This window comes from Xenopus laevis, chromosome 1S (genome assembly GCF_017654675.1).
Source record: "Xenopus laevis strain J_2021 chromosome 1S, Xenopus_laevis_v10.1, whole genome shotgun sequence".
NCBI lineage: Eukaryota > Metazoa > Chordata > Amphibia > Anura > Pipidae > Xenopus > Xenopus laevis.
Window position 1 is genome coordinate 165,166,542 of NC_054372.1, and position 15,388 is coordinate 165,181,929.

A 15,388-nucleotide genomic window follows, 5' to 3' on the forward strand; every position below is an offset into this window, starting at 1 on the left:
TCGGCAGAAAAATAAATCAGTGATCAGTGGAAAGTCCTTTGTTGTGGGTCTACTTAGAATTCACCTGAGAAATATCTAATGACTCATCTCTGTTCAATAATTTACTGAGCAAAAAGAAATCAAGTAACAGCAAAACAAAAAAAAACCAAGACAAGATAACAAAAGACAACACTTAAACAACAACCACAGGCAACATATGAAACATTTGTTTCAAGGGTTTATATTTCATTTAATTACATGTGTTTTTATGCATCAATGCCTCGAAAATTCTATCAAACTCTAAGGGGGTTATTTACTAAACTCTGAATTCAAAAATCCAGAAAAATGTGCATTTTTTTAATATAAAATCGGACTTTCAAAAAAATCACAAATTTTTCGGAATTTATTCCACCCCGAGGTTGGAAGAGTCTGAATCAGAAAATCCGGCATCTCAGACCTGTCGAGGTTGCATATAAGTCAATGGGAGAAGTCCCAATGATTTTTTGATGTGCGCTGGGTTTCAGGGAATACCACGAAGTTTTTCGAGTTTTCGTGAAAATTGGATAAAAAAATCCGAAAAAAATGTGAAATTCAGATTTTTTTCCTGCAAAGCAAACAAGTTAAAATGTAATAATAAATAAACGTAAAAAACCCGAGCAGATTTAATATAATTGAATTCGTTTGTAGCAGAAAATATTGAGATAAATTTGGACTTTGATAAATAACACCCTATGTATAAGATAAAAGCAGACAGATAAAAATGTGCACTGCAGTGCATTTTAGCTAATTTTTGTAGAGCAAAACTGAGGTTGACTTATGCGTATTGTTTAGTATACATGATGTATATGGTACATCAACCATTTAGTACTGACATGTCACTCTACTACAGTTAGAGTAATAAAAACAAAAAGGATAAAAGCAATCCTATAACATTCTGTGCCTTCCCATAGCCCTGACCTTACCTGGAGGGACATGCAGCACCTGGTGGTTTGGACATCAGAGTACGACCCATTGTCTAACAATCCTGGTTGGAAGAAAAATGGTGCTGGATTAATGGTTAACAGCAGGTTTGGATTTGGGCTGCTCAATGCTAAGGCACTTGTGGATTTAGCTGATCCTAAAACATGGAAAGGAGTTGCTGAAAAGAAAGAGTGTATAGTTGAAGATAATGAATTTTCACCAAGGTAAGAAATGCACAAAAGTATATAGTGACTGTTTTCACTGCCTTTTATTTGTTATTATTGTAAATGTGTGTGTGTTAACATGACTGATTATATAGCAACCAGCACTGGTCTGTAGTGTAGGGCAGAAAAAGGCTTCAGAGTGGCTCCTTGAGTTTTAAAGGAGAACCAAATCCTTGCTTATAAAAACCCCTACCCCCCTACCCTACATAGACCCCCTTCCTGCTCCACCCCAGCCTAGGTGGTACCTTTGGTAAATACCCCTAACTCTTTACTTACCCATCGGGGTAGATTCAGGGCATCGGAGTTCACAGGCGCCATCTTCTTCTCTTCGGTAATTTTTGGGTCTTCTTCCGGTGCTTTGGCAATTTCCGTGACTTTCGGCGCATGTGCAGCTGTCGTGAAACAGAAGATTGCTCCAACTGCACATGCGCAGATATGCCACTCTATTCCCAAAGATTACCGAAGAGAAGAAGATGGCGCTCATGGACTCTGATGCCCTGAATCTGCACCGAGGGGTAAGTAAAGAGTTAGGGGCATTTACCAAAGGTACAACTTAGGCTGGTGGTGGAGCAGGGAGGGGGCATATGTAGGATAGGGGGGTAGGGGATTTTATTAGCAATGGGTTGGTTCTCCTTTAAATACCCTTCATAAAATGATAAATTACCAGCAGTGATGAGTGAATCTGTCCCAAAAATTTGGGACAAGATACATTGAAGTTATTGATACTTTTTCATGAGGACTTTTTTTTCTCAACAACTTTTCTTGAGTTTGTGAAGATTCTCATTCATCCAGGTCATAGTATATCTCTAGTAATAAGTCTGCTGTGTTTTTCTTGAAGGCTTTCACCAGTCATCCAACTGTCTCTCATTCTCAATTCAGAATGACTTTTAAATAAGATCTACCCTGGAATGTTGCTCCAATCAGCATAATCTGATAAAACTTTGTTTAAACAAAATACATCGGACTCTCTGGGTGTTTTTTTCAGGGTGGCATTTTCACTGTAAATTTTTTGGCAAAATGTAGAAAAAAACCTCTCTTTTTAAACAGAATCAGAAATCGGGGCGTTCCTGTTAAGAGGTGAGCTGAGAACCTTGTGTTAGGCAGCAGTGCCCCTCAAGTTAAAAGAGGTGACAATTTAAAAGCCAAATCTTTGGTTATTAAACCCAAATTTTGTCAGCTCATTGACTGTCAGAATTACCTCCAAAGTCTTGGAAAATCAAATCAGTTGATAAGTACATTGGCCAGTGTATATGATCTACAGGTCTGCCGGTGTTGTGTAAAGTGAAATTATATGTTATCACTGTAAAACACATACATTGATTATGTTCATTCCCTCTCTGACAGGTTTCTAAGATCTGATGGGGAAGTAACCATACAAATTCCAACAAAAGCCTGCGAAGGCCAAGATAATCATATCAAATCTCTGGAGCACTTGCAGCTGGAAGCCACCATTGAATACACCCGGAGAGGGGACCTTCACATTACACTCACCTCTCCATTAGGTAGCAAACACTTCATTATCTTTTTTATCCTCCAAAGGCAAATGTTGTGTGGAATATTTTGTATTAAATTTGTTAACACCAGAAGGTGTGTATTACAGCTGGCACTTCCCAAAATGATTGATTTACTTGTAATAACTTACCAGTGTTAGTTCAAGAACCTCAGAAATATTGTTTAATCAATTATCAATAATCTTGATATAATGAAAATGTCCACATAGCCCAAAGTCTGAATAAAGTTATTGCCTCTATAACTGTACCACTTGCACTACTTTCTCGGCACATGGACAAAAATAAAAAGGTTTAGTAGTTAAAGTAGGGCTCATTTATCAACACTGGGCAAATTTGCCCATGGGCTGTTACCTATAGCAATCAATCAGTGATCAGCTTTTTAAAGCCAGCTGCAAGAAGAACAATGAATGCAGCAATCTGATTGGTTGCTATATGTAACAGCCCATGGGCAAATTTGCTCAGTGTTGATAAATGAGCCCCACGGCCTTCATTAATTATGGTGGCACAATAATAAAACTGGCACAAAGTAATAGGAATTCTAAATGTTCAGTACATGTACTATGGAGAGTGGCAAGAGTTATTGATATGTATTTGTCATTTGCAGGGACTAATACAGTTCTTCTGACGGAAAGAGAGAGAGATAAATCTCCAAATGGTTTCAAGAGCTGGGACTTTATGTCTGTTCATACATGGGGAGAAGATCCAGCAGGAACCTGGACAGTGAAAATATCTGATGTGGTAAGACTGCAAACTTTAGAGAGTATTTTTGTAGTCTGCCCTATTGTGCTAAGTCAAAAGAGAAATGCCACAAGTTGCTGTCTCGGTTATAAAAGCTTATTCCCGTGGGCACAATTACCATTTTCACCCCTCAATCAGGAGGTGCAGCCCTTTCTGCTATGCAATTTAAGTTTCATCGATAAGATTTTAACATTTGCAGGGCCAATGGCTTTCTGGTCTGAGACAGGACTCTTGTTATCTCTCCATGGATAGGCCCAAATCTAAAGAACTCCTGTATTAATGCAAAGTGTGTAAAGTCAATTACATCTTTCCCCATTGTGTCCATTTATAAACAGGCCCAGTAGACTTGTAGCAATAATGGAGCCGTCTTTCTCAGCCACTTAAAGGAGAAGGAAACCCCCTGGGGCAGAACCCCTCCCCCCTCCCCTGTGTTGCCCCCTCCTCCCCCCTGGCCTACCTGTCCCCCTGGGCAAATGCCCCTAACTTGTTACTCACCCCTCTTTGCAGGTCCTGTCCACGGAGTTCACAGGCGCCATCTTCTCCCACGCGGTCTTCTTCCTGCTTTGACCGGCGTCTTCTGGCGCATGCACAGTAGGAACATTTACAGGTACGGATCTACTGTGCATGCGCCGAGTGTCACGAAGTGAAATCGGAAAACTTTGTGACATTCGGCACATGCGCAGTAGATCCGTACCTGTAAATGTTCCTACTGCGCATGCGCCAGAAGACGCAGGCGCAGAGGGGTGAGTAACAAGTTAGGGGCATTTGCCCAGGGGGACAGGGGGAGGAGGAGGGGGGGCAACACAGGGGAGGGGAAGGGGTTTTGTGCCCAGGGGGTTTCCATCTCCTTTAAGCTTCTCCCTTGCCCCAGTTGGCATAGAGGGGATGAAACAGAAAATGACATCCCATTACTTTATTAGATAGGGCATCAGTCACCTGCTAGAGTATAGGTCTATGGGAGTGCTTGGTAGAAGCACAACTCTGCTATAACAGAAGTGGTTGTGAATCAATTGAAATACAGGTATAGGACCTGTTATCCAGAATGCTCGGGACCTGGGGTTTTCTGGATAATGTATCTTTCCGTAATTTGGATCTCCATAACTTAAGTCTACTAGAAAATCATTTAAACAATAAGTAAACCCAAAAGGCTGGTTTTACCTTCAGTAAAGATGAATTATATCTAAGTTTGGATCAAGTACATGGAGCTGTTTCATTATTACAAAGAAAAAGAAAATAATTTTTTTAAAAATTTGGATTATTTGTAATGGAGTCTATGGGAGACAGCCTTTCCGTAATTCTGAGCATTCTAGATAACGGGTTTCCGGATTACGGATCCCATACCTGTATAATAAACTAATAATAACAGACAAAAATACATTCAACAGGAGGGTGTCAATTTAAAGGCTTTTTATGTCGATATTCCAGTCTGGAAGAAAGAATAATGAAGGAAGAATCGTCAGCTGGAAATTAATTCTTCGTGGTACATCTACCCAACCAGAGCATATGAAATATCCAAGAGTTTATACTTCCTACAATGTTGTTCAAAATGATCGAAGGGGTGTTGAGAAGATGGGTGACACTGAAAAGGTACTGAGCGTGATTATTAGCAATTATGCAGAATGTAATTGCAGTGGCGTAACTACCGGGGGAGCAGGGGTTGCGATTGGGCCAGGGCCCGCACCCCCTCAGGGCCAGGGCCCACACCCCCTCAGGGCCCCTGTGTTCTTAAGTAAATGCGGCCATAAAAGCTGCCGTTTCCGGGCGTACGGAGGGGGCTGGGCCCGGCTGCACGTCCCGTGCCAGGGCCCGCCCCCCTCTAGTTAAGTTTCTGTGTAATCGTATGTTAATCATCGATTCAATAGGACAGAAGGACTGTGCTTTAGGTATTAGTTTATGATCTAGAAAGCTGATACATGTTAAAGGAACAGTAGAGCCAAAAAATTGAAATCTTCTAAAGTAATGAGACCATAATGTACTGTTGTGCTGCACTGGTAAAACCGGTGTATTTCCTTGAGAATCACTACTATAGTTTATATAAACAAGCTGCTGTGTAGCCATGGGGGCAGCCATTCAAGCTGGAAAAGGAGAAAAGGCACAAGATACTCAGCAGATAACGGATAAGCTCTGTAGTATACAATGAGATTCTTCAGAACATATACACTATGTTACTGTGTATCCTGTGCTTGAATGGCTGCCCCCATGACTACACAGCAGCTTGTTTATATAAACTATAGTAGTGATTCTCAAACAAACGCACCAGTTGTACCAGTGCAGGGTAACACTACATTATATTGTCATTCCTTTAAAACACTTTTATTTTTTGGTGTTACAGTTCCTTTAAGCAAGTGCATTTAATGCAGATGGCCGTTTCTCATATTTGGGAATACTACATATATAAATAAGATATGAGTTTAATGGATGGCAGGGGTTCACTGAATAGGTTAATGCCCAGGGGCGTAACTACAGAGGAAGCAGACCCTGCGGCTGCAGGGGGGCCCAGGAGGTACAGGGGGCCCCATGAGTCTCTCATTGATGAGCAATTTGAACATATATTGGTAAAACAGGACAAACACTGGATATGTTGGGGGCCCTAAAATTAATTTGCTGTGGGGCCCAGCAACATCTAGTTACGCCACTGTTAATGCCCAATGTACATAGGAATATCCAAGTAAATGGCATATAGAGACCCCAAAATGAAAATACATAGAAAACACTTAAAACCTCAAAGAACCGTAGATTGCAAGGATCTGCAGCAACGAGAATTTTTTTACCCAGATTGTAGTTAAAACTACTCATACTGGACAGTTGTTTGTAGGACAGATCCGTTTACATGGTGGTAGGGATGTGATAAAATAACTAGTGATGGGCTAATTTATTCGCCAGGCGCAAATTTGCGGTGAATTTGCAAGTTTCGAATAAATTTGCAAATTTGTTTTAGGGCAACAACATATCCAGAGGTTGTCCTTTTTTACCAATATTTATTGAAATTGTATATGAATTAGAGCCTCAAGGGGCCCCCTATACCTCCTGGGCCCCCTGCAGCCGCAGGGTCTGCTTCCTCTGTAGTTACCCCCCTGGTAGTTAACATTTAGGGGCAGATTTATCAAAGGTCAAGGTGAAGTTTCGAAGTAAAAAACATTGAATTTCGAAGTAATTTTTGTGTACTTCAACTAGGGAATAGTCCAACTTCGATTCGAATTTGAAAATACTTCGAAATTCGAAGATCGAATTTTTTTGAAGTACTGTCTCTTTAAAACTTCGACTTCGACCATTCGCCACCTAAAAGCTGTCGAAGTGCTGTTTTAGCCTATGTGGGACCTCCTAGAACCCGTATGGAGGCAATTGGGGGAACGGGAGATCGAAGGCCGAAGTTAAAAAAACTTTGAATCGAAGTACGATCGTACGATTCGAAGTAGGCCAAATTCGGCCCACTTCGACCTCCATTCGGTTGGTCTTTTTGGATTCGAAGTTCGAAGTTTTTTTAACTTCGAACTTCGACCTTTGATAAATATGCCCCTTAAACTGTATTGAATATCCTAGACAGCTTTTCAATTGTGCTTCTAGCCTTACCTTGATTTCCATTACGTTTTCCATGGGTACATACCCATGGATGTGGGTTTATCACTAATATCCGCTCTTATGGGTATAGACAGGCCCACAGGACAGTCTGAGAACACTTACCATTCACTTGGTGTGTGGTGGGTCATATAAAAGTCAGCTCCATATTAGACACAGGTATGTGCCCATGGGTACATACCCGTAATCAGCAGTCAATAACTTAAAGTCAGCAATTCTCTGTTTGCATATGACTTTTTTTTATTATAAATTATACCTGTATAATGATCAGTATCAAAAACATAAAAGAAAATATACCAAAAATAAATACCAAAATTGTCAGCATTCAAAACAGTTAGTCTTGAAATGTTGCTTTTATTAAATAAATATTTTGAGGAGTCATTTAAAACATTTTTCTTAGGTTTGTTACTTGTCTAGAAACCCATAGCAACAGCAGGTAGCATTAACTGGCAAGGTGTATGGAAAACAATCATCTGGTTGCTACTGTATGTGTTGGGCAAACATAAGAGCCTGTATATGTCTCTTCCAAGCACACAGCATATGGAAATCGTTGTTATTTATTTATAATCCTTTGATGTAAGTGACATGGCTTTTGCCACGGAACTGGAGGACTTGCATGTGTTTTGTTCAACTTAATACAGTGAATGCTAATGTTAACACTAATCTAAGTGACCCAGAGGATAAATCTCTAGATCACTGAAGCCACTGGTGTAAATATTTTGTTTCCACTTTCCATGAATGGAGTCCTGGAAAGTTCCAGTTCACAGCCAACGTGTCATTTCTATAAGTGTGTTGAGTCACATTCAATAACATGAAAAATGGATTTATGGAGAAGGCAGAAAACTATTTACTGTGCATTCGTCAGATGTAGCATTATATACAGAATATATAAAGATATATCACACTATACAAATATGTGAATGGAGTAATGTTTACCTGTCTCAGGGCAAAATTGAAAAGCTTTTCCAATGCATAAATGCCTATAGAGAATTGATATTTTAATTATCTAATGGGGTCGTTTCATAACTGGGATAATGTTTCTTCAGTTCTTTATTCCCCAGCAACCATTCAGCAGTTAGCCTTTACTGGCTCCTTTCCAGCAAACATCTGATTGGTTGTTATAGGTTACTAGACCAGAATGACAGAATATTGTATCATCCAGTTATTCCACCACACTGCCCAAGCACAAGTCTTCACATATACAACATTACAACACAACTAATAAAGGATGCAAAGTTTGATGGAGACCCAGTAACCCACAGTAACCAATCAGCAAACAGCATTCACTGGTTGGCTGTTTGAAAGCGAAGAACTGATTGGTTGCTAAAGGTTACTGGACCTGGGTAAACCTTGTGCCTAGTATTAAATCACCTCAAATACATTATTTTTCCACCATCGAGTAGTGCTGCCGCTCTTGTCAGAGATAACTAGAAAGGACGCAGACCCCGGAATACAGCAGGGTGGCTCAATATGTGTTTCTGAAAAATACCTTATTGGAAAGTTTAGGGTGCCCTAAAGCATTAAGAAGCCTAGTCATTTTCTACTTATGTCACTACTCCAAATCAACTGAGAATCTAAGCTCAACATAGGTCTGGCGACAAGAGGTTGGGCCTCCCTCCTGTCACCCTGCAACACTTATACAAATGACAAGTACGCTGTCAGATGGGCTCTTGCAGGGACCTGGGATATGAGGATATAAAAGGACTTGCCACTTGCATTCTTTCTCTTTCCTTCTCTACCTACAGTACATTCTAGTGATGGGCGAATAAATTTGTCTGGTGCGAATTTGCTGCAAATTTCCGCGTTTCGCCGCCGGTGAATAAATTCACGAAACTCGCCTGCATCAAAAAATTTTGGGTGCGCGTCGAAAAGTTGCTTGCTTCAAAATCGCCTCATGCCAACACAAAAATTATTCGGACGTCCATTGACTTTAATGCATTTGGCCAAAATAGGCGCAGGTATAACAATTGTCGTGGCAGTCGAAATTGATGTGCGTCAAAATAATTTTGAATCCCATTGACTTCAATGCGTTTCGCTAATTTTTCGCTAGTTTTGTGAATTTCGTGGGAAATTCACGTTTTTTTCAGCGAAGCGAAACGGAACAAATTTGCCCATCACTAGTGATCATCTTATTCCCTTTTGTTCACCCATTTCTTTTGCTACTTTTTCTACATAATGTTGCTTAAGTAGTTACATTGGCAGTGTTTGCCCCATTCCAAAAGAAGGAGATGAATGGCCAGTGCACGGTTTGCCTTTTAAAATAATTATTACAAAAAATTAGTTGTAAGCTCACGTGCCACATCAAGGCCCCATCATTGTACGGGAGTCCTACAATATTTATTAACATTCTAACCCGCATATGTAATTAAAGGCGCTAAGTTTGCACAGGAGCAGTAACCCATAGCAACCAATAAGATGTGTTTTTAAACAGGTGACCAGTAAATCCTACCTGCTGATTGGTTGCTATGGGTAACTGCTCCTGGGCAAACTTAGTGACTTATATTACATGACCCCCAACTGTAGGTAGTGCATTTAAAATCAAGTCCCCCAAAAAACAGTGTGACTGAGTAATAAGACCAACAGTGCACTTACCCTTAACTCAGAGACTCTAGTGAGAAAGCTGGGAGCTTTTAAACCCCAGCACATTAGCATAAACCTAAATCATTCCCTGTTTTAAAGGCTGAATGGCAGCTATAGGCAGTGTTTGGCTATAATTTGTACACAAAACACAGAAAGAAATCACCCGTGATTGATTTTAAATGCACTACAAACTTAGAATGCTCACAGATAGAGTAGGACTCACATACAATGAGGGGCCTTGACGTGGCACCTGAGTTTACATATTTTGGCCAAAGTGTGGTACTAACACCTCATTTTTTTTATAATAATAATTTTTAAAGGCAAACCGTGCACATTTCTCCTTCTTTTAGTAATGGGCAAACACTGCCAATGTAACTACGTAAGCAACAGTATGTGTACAATTATTGACTTTTTATTGTTTATAGTAGCTGATCAACTCCAGAGCATGGGTTAGGCCGAGCGCTGGCAATTTCTTTCTATGTTTTGCTCCATACTAGTAGCTCATGGCAAGCAATTATTGGGGGCAGATTTACTAAGCTCGAGTGAATTTTCAAAGTCTAAAAAGTTAGAAATTCGAAGTAATTTTTTGGATACTTCGACCATCGAATAGGATACTACGACTTTGAATTTACTTTGACTTCGATTCGAAGTAAAAAGCGTTTGAATATTCGACCATTCGATAGTCGAAGTACTGTCTCTTTAAAAATCCTTCAATTTCAATACTTCGCCAAATTAAAGCTACCGAATTGCTATATTAGCCTATGGGGACCATCCAGTGTATTTTTTAAAGTTTTTGGCATTGAATAAAAATCCTTCGTTCGATTTGAAGGATTTAATCGTTTGATCGAACCATTTTTATTCGATCGATTGAATGCTATTCGAGTTCGAAGGATTTCAATTCGATGGTCGAATTTTGAGGTTTTTAACCCCTCGAAATTCGACCCTTGATAAATCTGCCCCTTAGTGTTTGTTAGTGCTGTCAGCTGTAGAGAAGCCAAGCTATTTTCGGTTGAATTGCAGCAACCTGTAAATTTGTATTACATAACCAAGGGTTGAACTGGCGCATTGGGGGCCTACTGGGACTGCAGGCAAAGGGCCCTCCTGGCAGTCACCGGGGACCCTCTCCCGACCTCCCGAAAGACTCTGTCCATGCCAGGGCGAACGGCGCACGGACGCGCTAAAGACTCGCTGCGTGAATGTGCTAAAGCCAATGGGCCAGCTGATAAGGAAACAAGTCTGGGTTGACCGGAGGCCCATGAGGGCCGGGGCCCACCGGGTTTTCTCCCAGTATCTCGTCGGCCCAGTCCGACCCTGACATAACCCCTAAAATACAGTAGTAATAGAAAATAAATCATTAAATTTAAATCATTTCTATTCTTTTAGGAACCAATCAATGAAAGTGTTACAACTGACCGGTCAGAAGTCACTGAAAACACTCCAGACAGCCAAGAATTGGATGAAAGGGCAAAGTCGCTAGCAATAGCCCATCTTTTGAAAAATGCCTTCGACAGAGGAGAAGCTTCATTTCCGCTGGAAGAAAAAGATATACCTAAACATAGTTATCTGTATGCTTTGGCCACCATTAAGCAGGCAGAAGGAAGGGAAAAAGAGAACAATCTGTACAATGAATACATTGACAGGTTCTACCATACCAGACCTTACAAACACAGAGATGATAGACTATTGCAAGCTTTGTTAAACATTTTAAAGAAGAAACCCTAAAATGTTCTAGTGCCAGGAAACACGTATGCCTCTCAACCTCCATCCATTGCATTTTGCCTTTGTGCTCCTATAAAATTCCAGAAATATAAACAGTTAAAATTAGCGATTTGGTGCCTAATGGGGATAAAAAAAACTTCAATGCTTAAGATAAATAGCAGGTCCATTTATGTTAACTGACTGAGGCTGCATTAAGCTGCCCATGAGAGTCTTTCAAAAGAGCTGTTCTGGGGTCACAAACTGCTGGCTGAAAAACTCTATCATATGACATGGCTCAGGACAAGCAGACTTTTAGCTTTTATTTGCTTTAACAGAATGGTCATATTTCCATGCACAGAAGAGTGTAGTTAGTGTATTAGGGTCAAATTGAGTCTTTAGTCAATGGGCTTAACAGCTACAGTTTCTCACTACCTGAACAGCTCTTTGGGGGGCTCCTAAAACAGCCTTAGGTTAACCGCAATTTATTTAATGCAGACAAACAAAAAATCCCCATTACAATCTAAAGCAACAATCGATTCCCTTTAAAATCTTGTAATCCCTGACCTCTAGCTGTCGCAAAACTGCAGAGGAAAGGGCATACTTTATATCCTCAGTAAATCCATCAAACTGATCCAGTGCCCAATGGAAATTGCCTTTATAAAGAGCAACTAGTAATTTTATTTTCTAGCAATTGGCCCTATTTCTTCATTTACAACACTGTTATAGAGAAGGTTCCAAAATATCAAATAACTGTCCTCCCCATTTTGTTTAACTCAATCTATTCAAGGGCAGAATATCAACTCCAAAATAGGCATAATAATATATTAAGTGGCTTTTTTATTTAAATTTGTAACTACTCTAACCATTCTACAATATTTTTAATAACAGAACCAACAACAAAATTCATCACATGGACATTGCAATTTTGTAAACAAATAACAAATACAAATTATAGATCCCTGAATGCTGATATTGTAATGCTTTGCTACTTATGAGATTGGCATTTTTCTAAATGATTGGTAATTATCAAATTGGCATAATATGACTGCTTAAAGGGATCCTGTCATCGGAAAATATGTTTTTTCAAAACGCATCAGTTAATAGTGCTACTCCAGCAGAATTCTGCACTGAAATCCAGTTCTCAAAAGAGCAAACAGGTTTTTTTATATTCAATTTTGAAATCTGACATGGAGCTAGACATATTGTCAATTTCCCAGCTGCCCCATCTCATGTGACTTGTGCCTGCACTTTAGGAGAGAAATGCTTTCTGGCAGGCTGCTGTTTTTCCTTCTCAATGTAACTGAATGTGTCTCAGTGGGACATGGGTTTTTACTATTGAGTGTTGTTCTTAGATCTACCAGGCAGCTGTTATCTTGTGTTAGGGAGCTGTTATCTGGTTACCTTCCCATTGTTCTTTTGTTTGGCTGCTGGAGGGGGGAAAGGGAGGGAGTGATATCACTCCAACTTGCAGTACAGCAGTAAAGAGTGATTGAAGTTTATCAGAGCACAAGTCACATGACTTGGGGCAGCTGGGAAATTGACAATATGTCTAGCCCCATGTCAGATTTCAAAATTGAATATAAAAAAAAATTGTTCTCTCTTTTGAGAAATGGATGGAGCAGCACTATTAACTGATTCATTTTGAAAAAATGTTTTTTTCCCATGACAGTATCCCTTTAAGTATTTTAGAAAAATTGGTGAAAGTAAAATGGATTCTTTGCATTTGAAATGTAATCATGTCACTCTAATGGTAACTGACAGCAATGGATTTCATCCATACTGGTTCCAGTTCTTGTTATAGGGCATCCTGATGGGAAAACAAGTGGACAATACATAGCTACTGAGAGATCTTCCTTTGATATTGGTCTTTTTTTGAGTGTATATCTATAGATTACATATAGAAACAATTTTTCAGAAAAAAACCTTGGGGATCTCTCTATGAAACCTCTTAAATTATCCAGCACAAATCATACAGTGCTTCCCATTATAATATTTCCGATCTCTGCACAATAACTTAGCACAGTTGCCCATTACCCCTTTAAATGTTGTACTGGGAACAGGAATAGCTGTTTTATCTCAGAACAAACTTCATTGTGTCTATTGTTGTAAAGATCTCGGCCTCCACAAAGACAAAAAAGGAAAGAATATTCCCCACAATGGATCATGGGTTTAGCGGTAGAACATAGTTGTTTTTTTTTCATAAAAAAATACTGATTAGTACCATGCAGCCATGAGCTTGAACAGTGGTCCTTTTGTTCTTTCTCTAGACTTTTCTCTATGCTACACTCATGGATTTGTTACTGCTATTGTAGCCTGTGTACCAAAATCTGTTAATTGAGCTAAGCTGCAAATATAAACCAGCAAGTGCAGTTTAATGTCAGAAACGTATCTGTGCTTTGTCTTTAAACCCCCCAGTGCTGCTCCCTTGCCCTTTCCTGCTATAAGCCTCAATTTATGATTTCCTGGGTGTTTTATGTTCCAAGTCAATTGTTTCAATTTCCTGTTCCCTGTTCTTGTTCCTGGTTCTGCTTGTCTCTCTTGCTCCTCGGTTCTTGTTCACCTAGTCTGTTACATGCATAGGAACATGCCCAGGTGCCTTGATGCCTCCACATGAAATTTACAATTGAGAGCTTGGCATATCTTCACAAATGGCTTGGGTTGAAGAAAAATGAACACTATACTTCCACTCATCTAGCCCCAATCCTCCATGATTTTAAAAAAAGCCACCTTAATTTTATAAAACAAGCTTTATATAGCTAAAACAGCATTAGTAAGTTCACAGAGAGTGCCAACATTATGATGATGCTAAAGGATAGTTTATATATGCCATGCAGAAGATCAGAGTAGAATGGAGAAACCAGTATATCAATTGTTTAAACAAAGATATATCAGCCTTGTGCCTGTTTCTTCCCATCATAGGCAGAGAGCAAATGTGCCAAAGTGTAAACTGTGGAATCTGAACATCTGCTGGAATTAACATTTTTATAAAGGCATAATGCTTGATATAATACATTGCATGGTACTGTGTTGTGCTGAACTCCCTAGACAGCAGCAACGAGTAACGATTGGATCCACTTTATTTAAGGGCATTGAGCAGACTGCTTAGTGCAGGCCCAAATAAATTCATGTCTGTTTCTATTCACTGTTACAATCAGGATTCAATGTCATATGTAAACATGTTGAAGTTGCAGAAGTGTAAATTTACTTAATTACACTTAATTTACTTGAGATTCTACAGAAAAAAGCACTGCAGCAAAGTGAGCACATTGAGAGTCAGGCAGATCATTTTGGACACAAAAGATGTTGCTTACCTAGAATGTACCTACCTACTTATGTATATACACCTTATGTACAGGCCCGGACTGGCAATCTGTGGGTTCTGGCAAATGCCAGAGGGGCTGCTCTAAGGTCCCATAGACAGTCACTATTTAGTGGGCTTGTGGAGGACTCTTTGGGCCTCTGTGTACTTGGAATGCCAGGGACTATTTTGACTTCCAGTCCAGACCTGCTTATGTATATACACGTATCTGTGCATACATGCCCATGCTTACAGCTCAGAAAGAGATGATATGAGTGCATATTTTTCCAGTGATCACTTTGTCTTTCTTTGTAAACCCCCAAACTGTAGATGGAAACAAAACAAGCAGGAAGGAGTTCTGTCTGTGTTACTGCAACCCGTCTCCTATTTAATCCACCACATGATAGAGAACTAAGGGCCTGACATAATGGTGACGGCACAAAAATATTTGGCTAGAATTTTGGATTTTTTTGCAGAATTGAAGCCATTTACCTTTGTCAGTTCAAAAGAAAGTTTTTGCTTTAATCAGCTGAGTGTCATTCTGTTCTAGGGGTGTTAGTGCACAGTGCTGCTCAAAAGCAGCCCCGAACATAGTCATCCAGCTGAATACCTTTACCCCCAATACAAACTGCAGGGAAAAGATTTGCACGTTAAATTTCCGCATCTCCTTGGATCTCTATAACAACAATAGAACCAAGCAGAAAAAAATATATTTTAAAAAGAATATTTACATGTGCAAACACAATTTCAAATAACGTTTTTTCCCCATAAAAAATGCTAATGCTAAATTCTGTTTGGTGGTTTTCATTAAATGACTCAGTCCA

General features: G+C 39.7%; 1 protein-coding gene across 1 annotated transcript in view; it reads left to right on the forward strand.

Annotated features, from left to right (window-relative positions):
• Positions 1–12,386, forward strand: part of pcsk1.S (proprotein convertase subtilisin/kexin type 1 S homeolog) — a 33,632-nt gene extending 21,246 nt beyond the window's left edge. Inside the window, exons 10-14 of the mRNA XM_018244363.2 lie at positions 930–1,163; positions 2,508–2,665; positions 3,279–3,412; positions 4,838–4,999; positions 10,952–12,386. Of these exons, the coding sequence (XP_018099852.1) occupies positions 930–1,163; positions 2,508–2,665; positions 3,279–3,412; positions 4,838–4,999; positions 10,952–11,290 (1,027 nt within the window). The 3' untranslated portion in view covers positions 11,291–12,386. The remainder of the gene's footprint in view (positions 1–929; positions 1,164–2,507; positions 2,666–3,278; positions 3,413–4,837; positions 5,000–10,951) is intronic.
• The last annotated feature ends 3,002 nt before the right edge of the window (positions 12,387–15,388 follow it).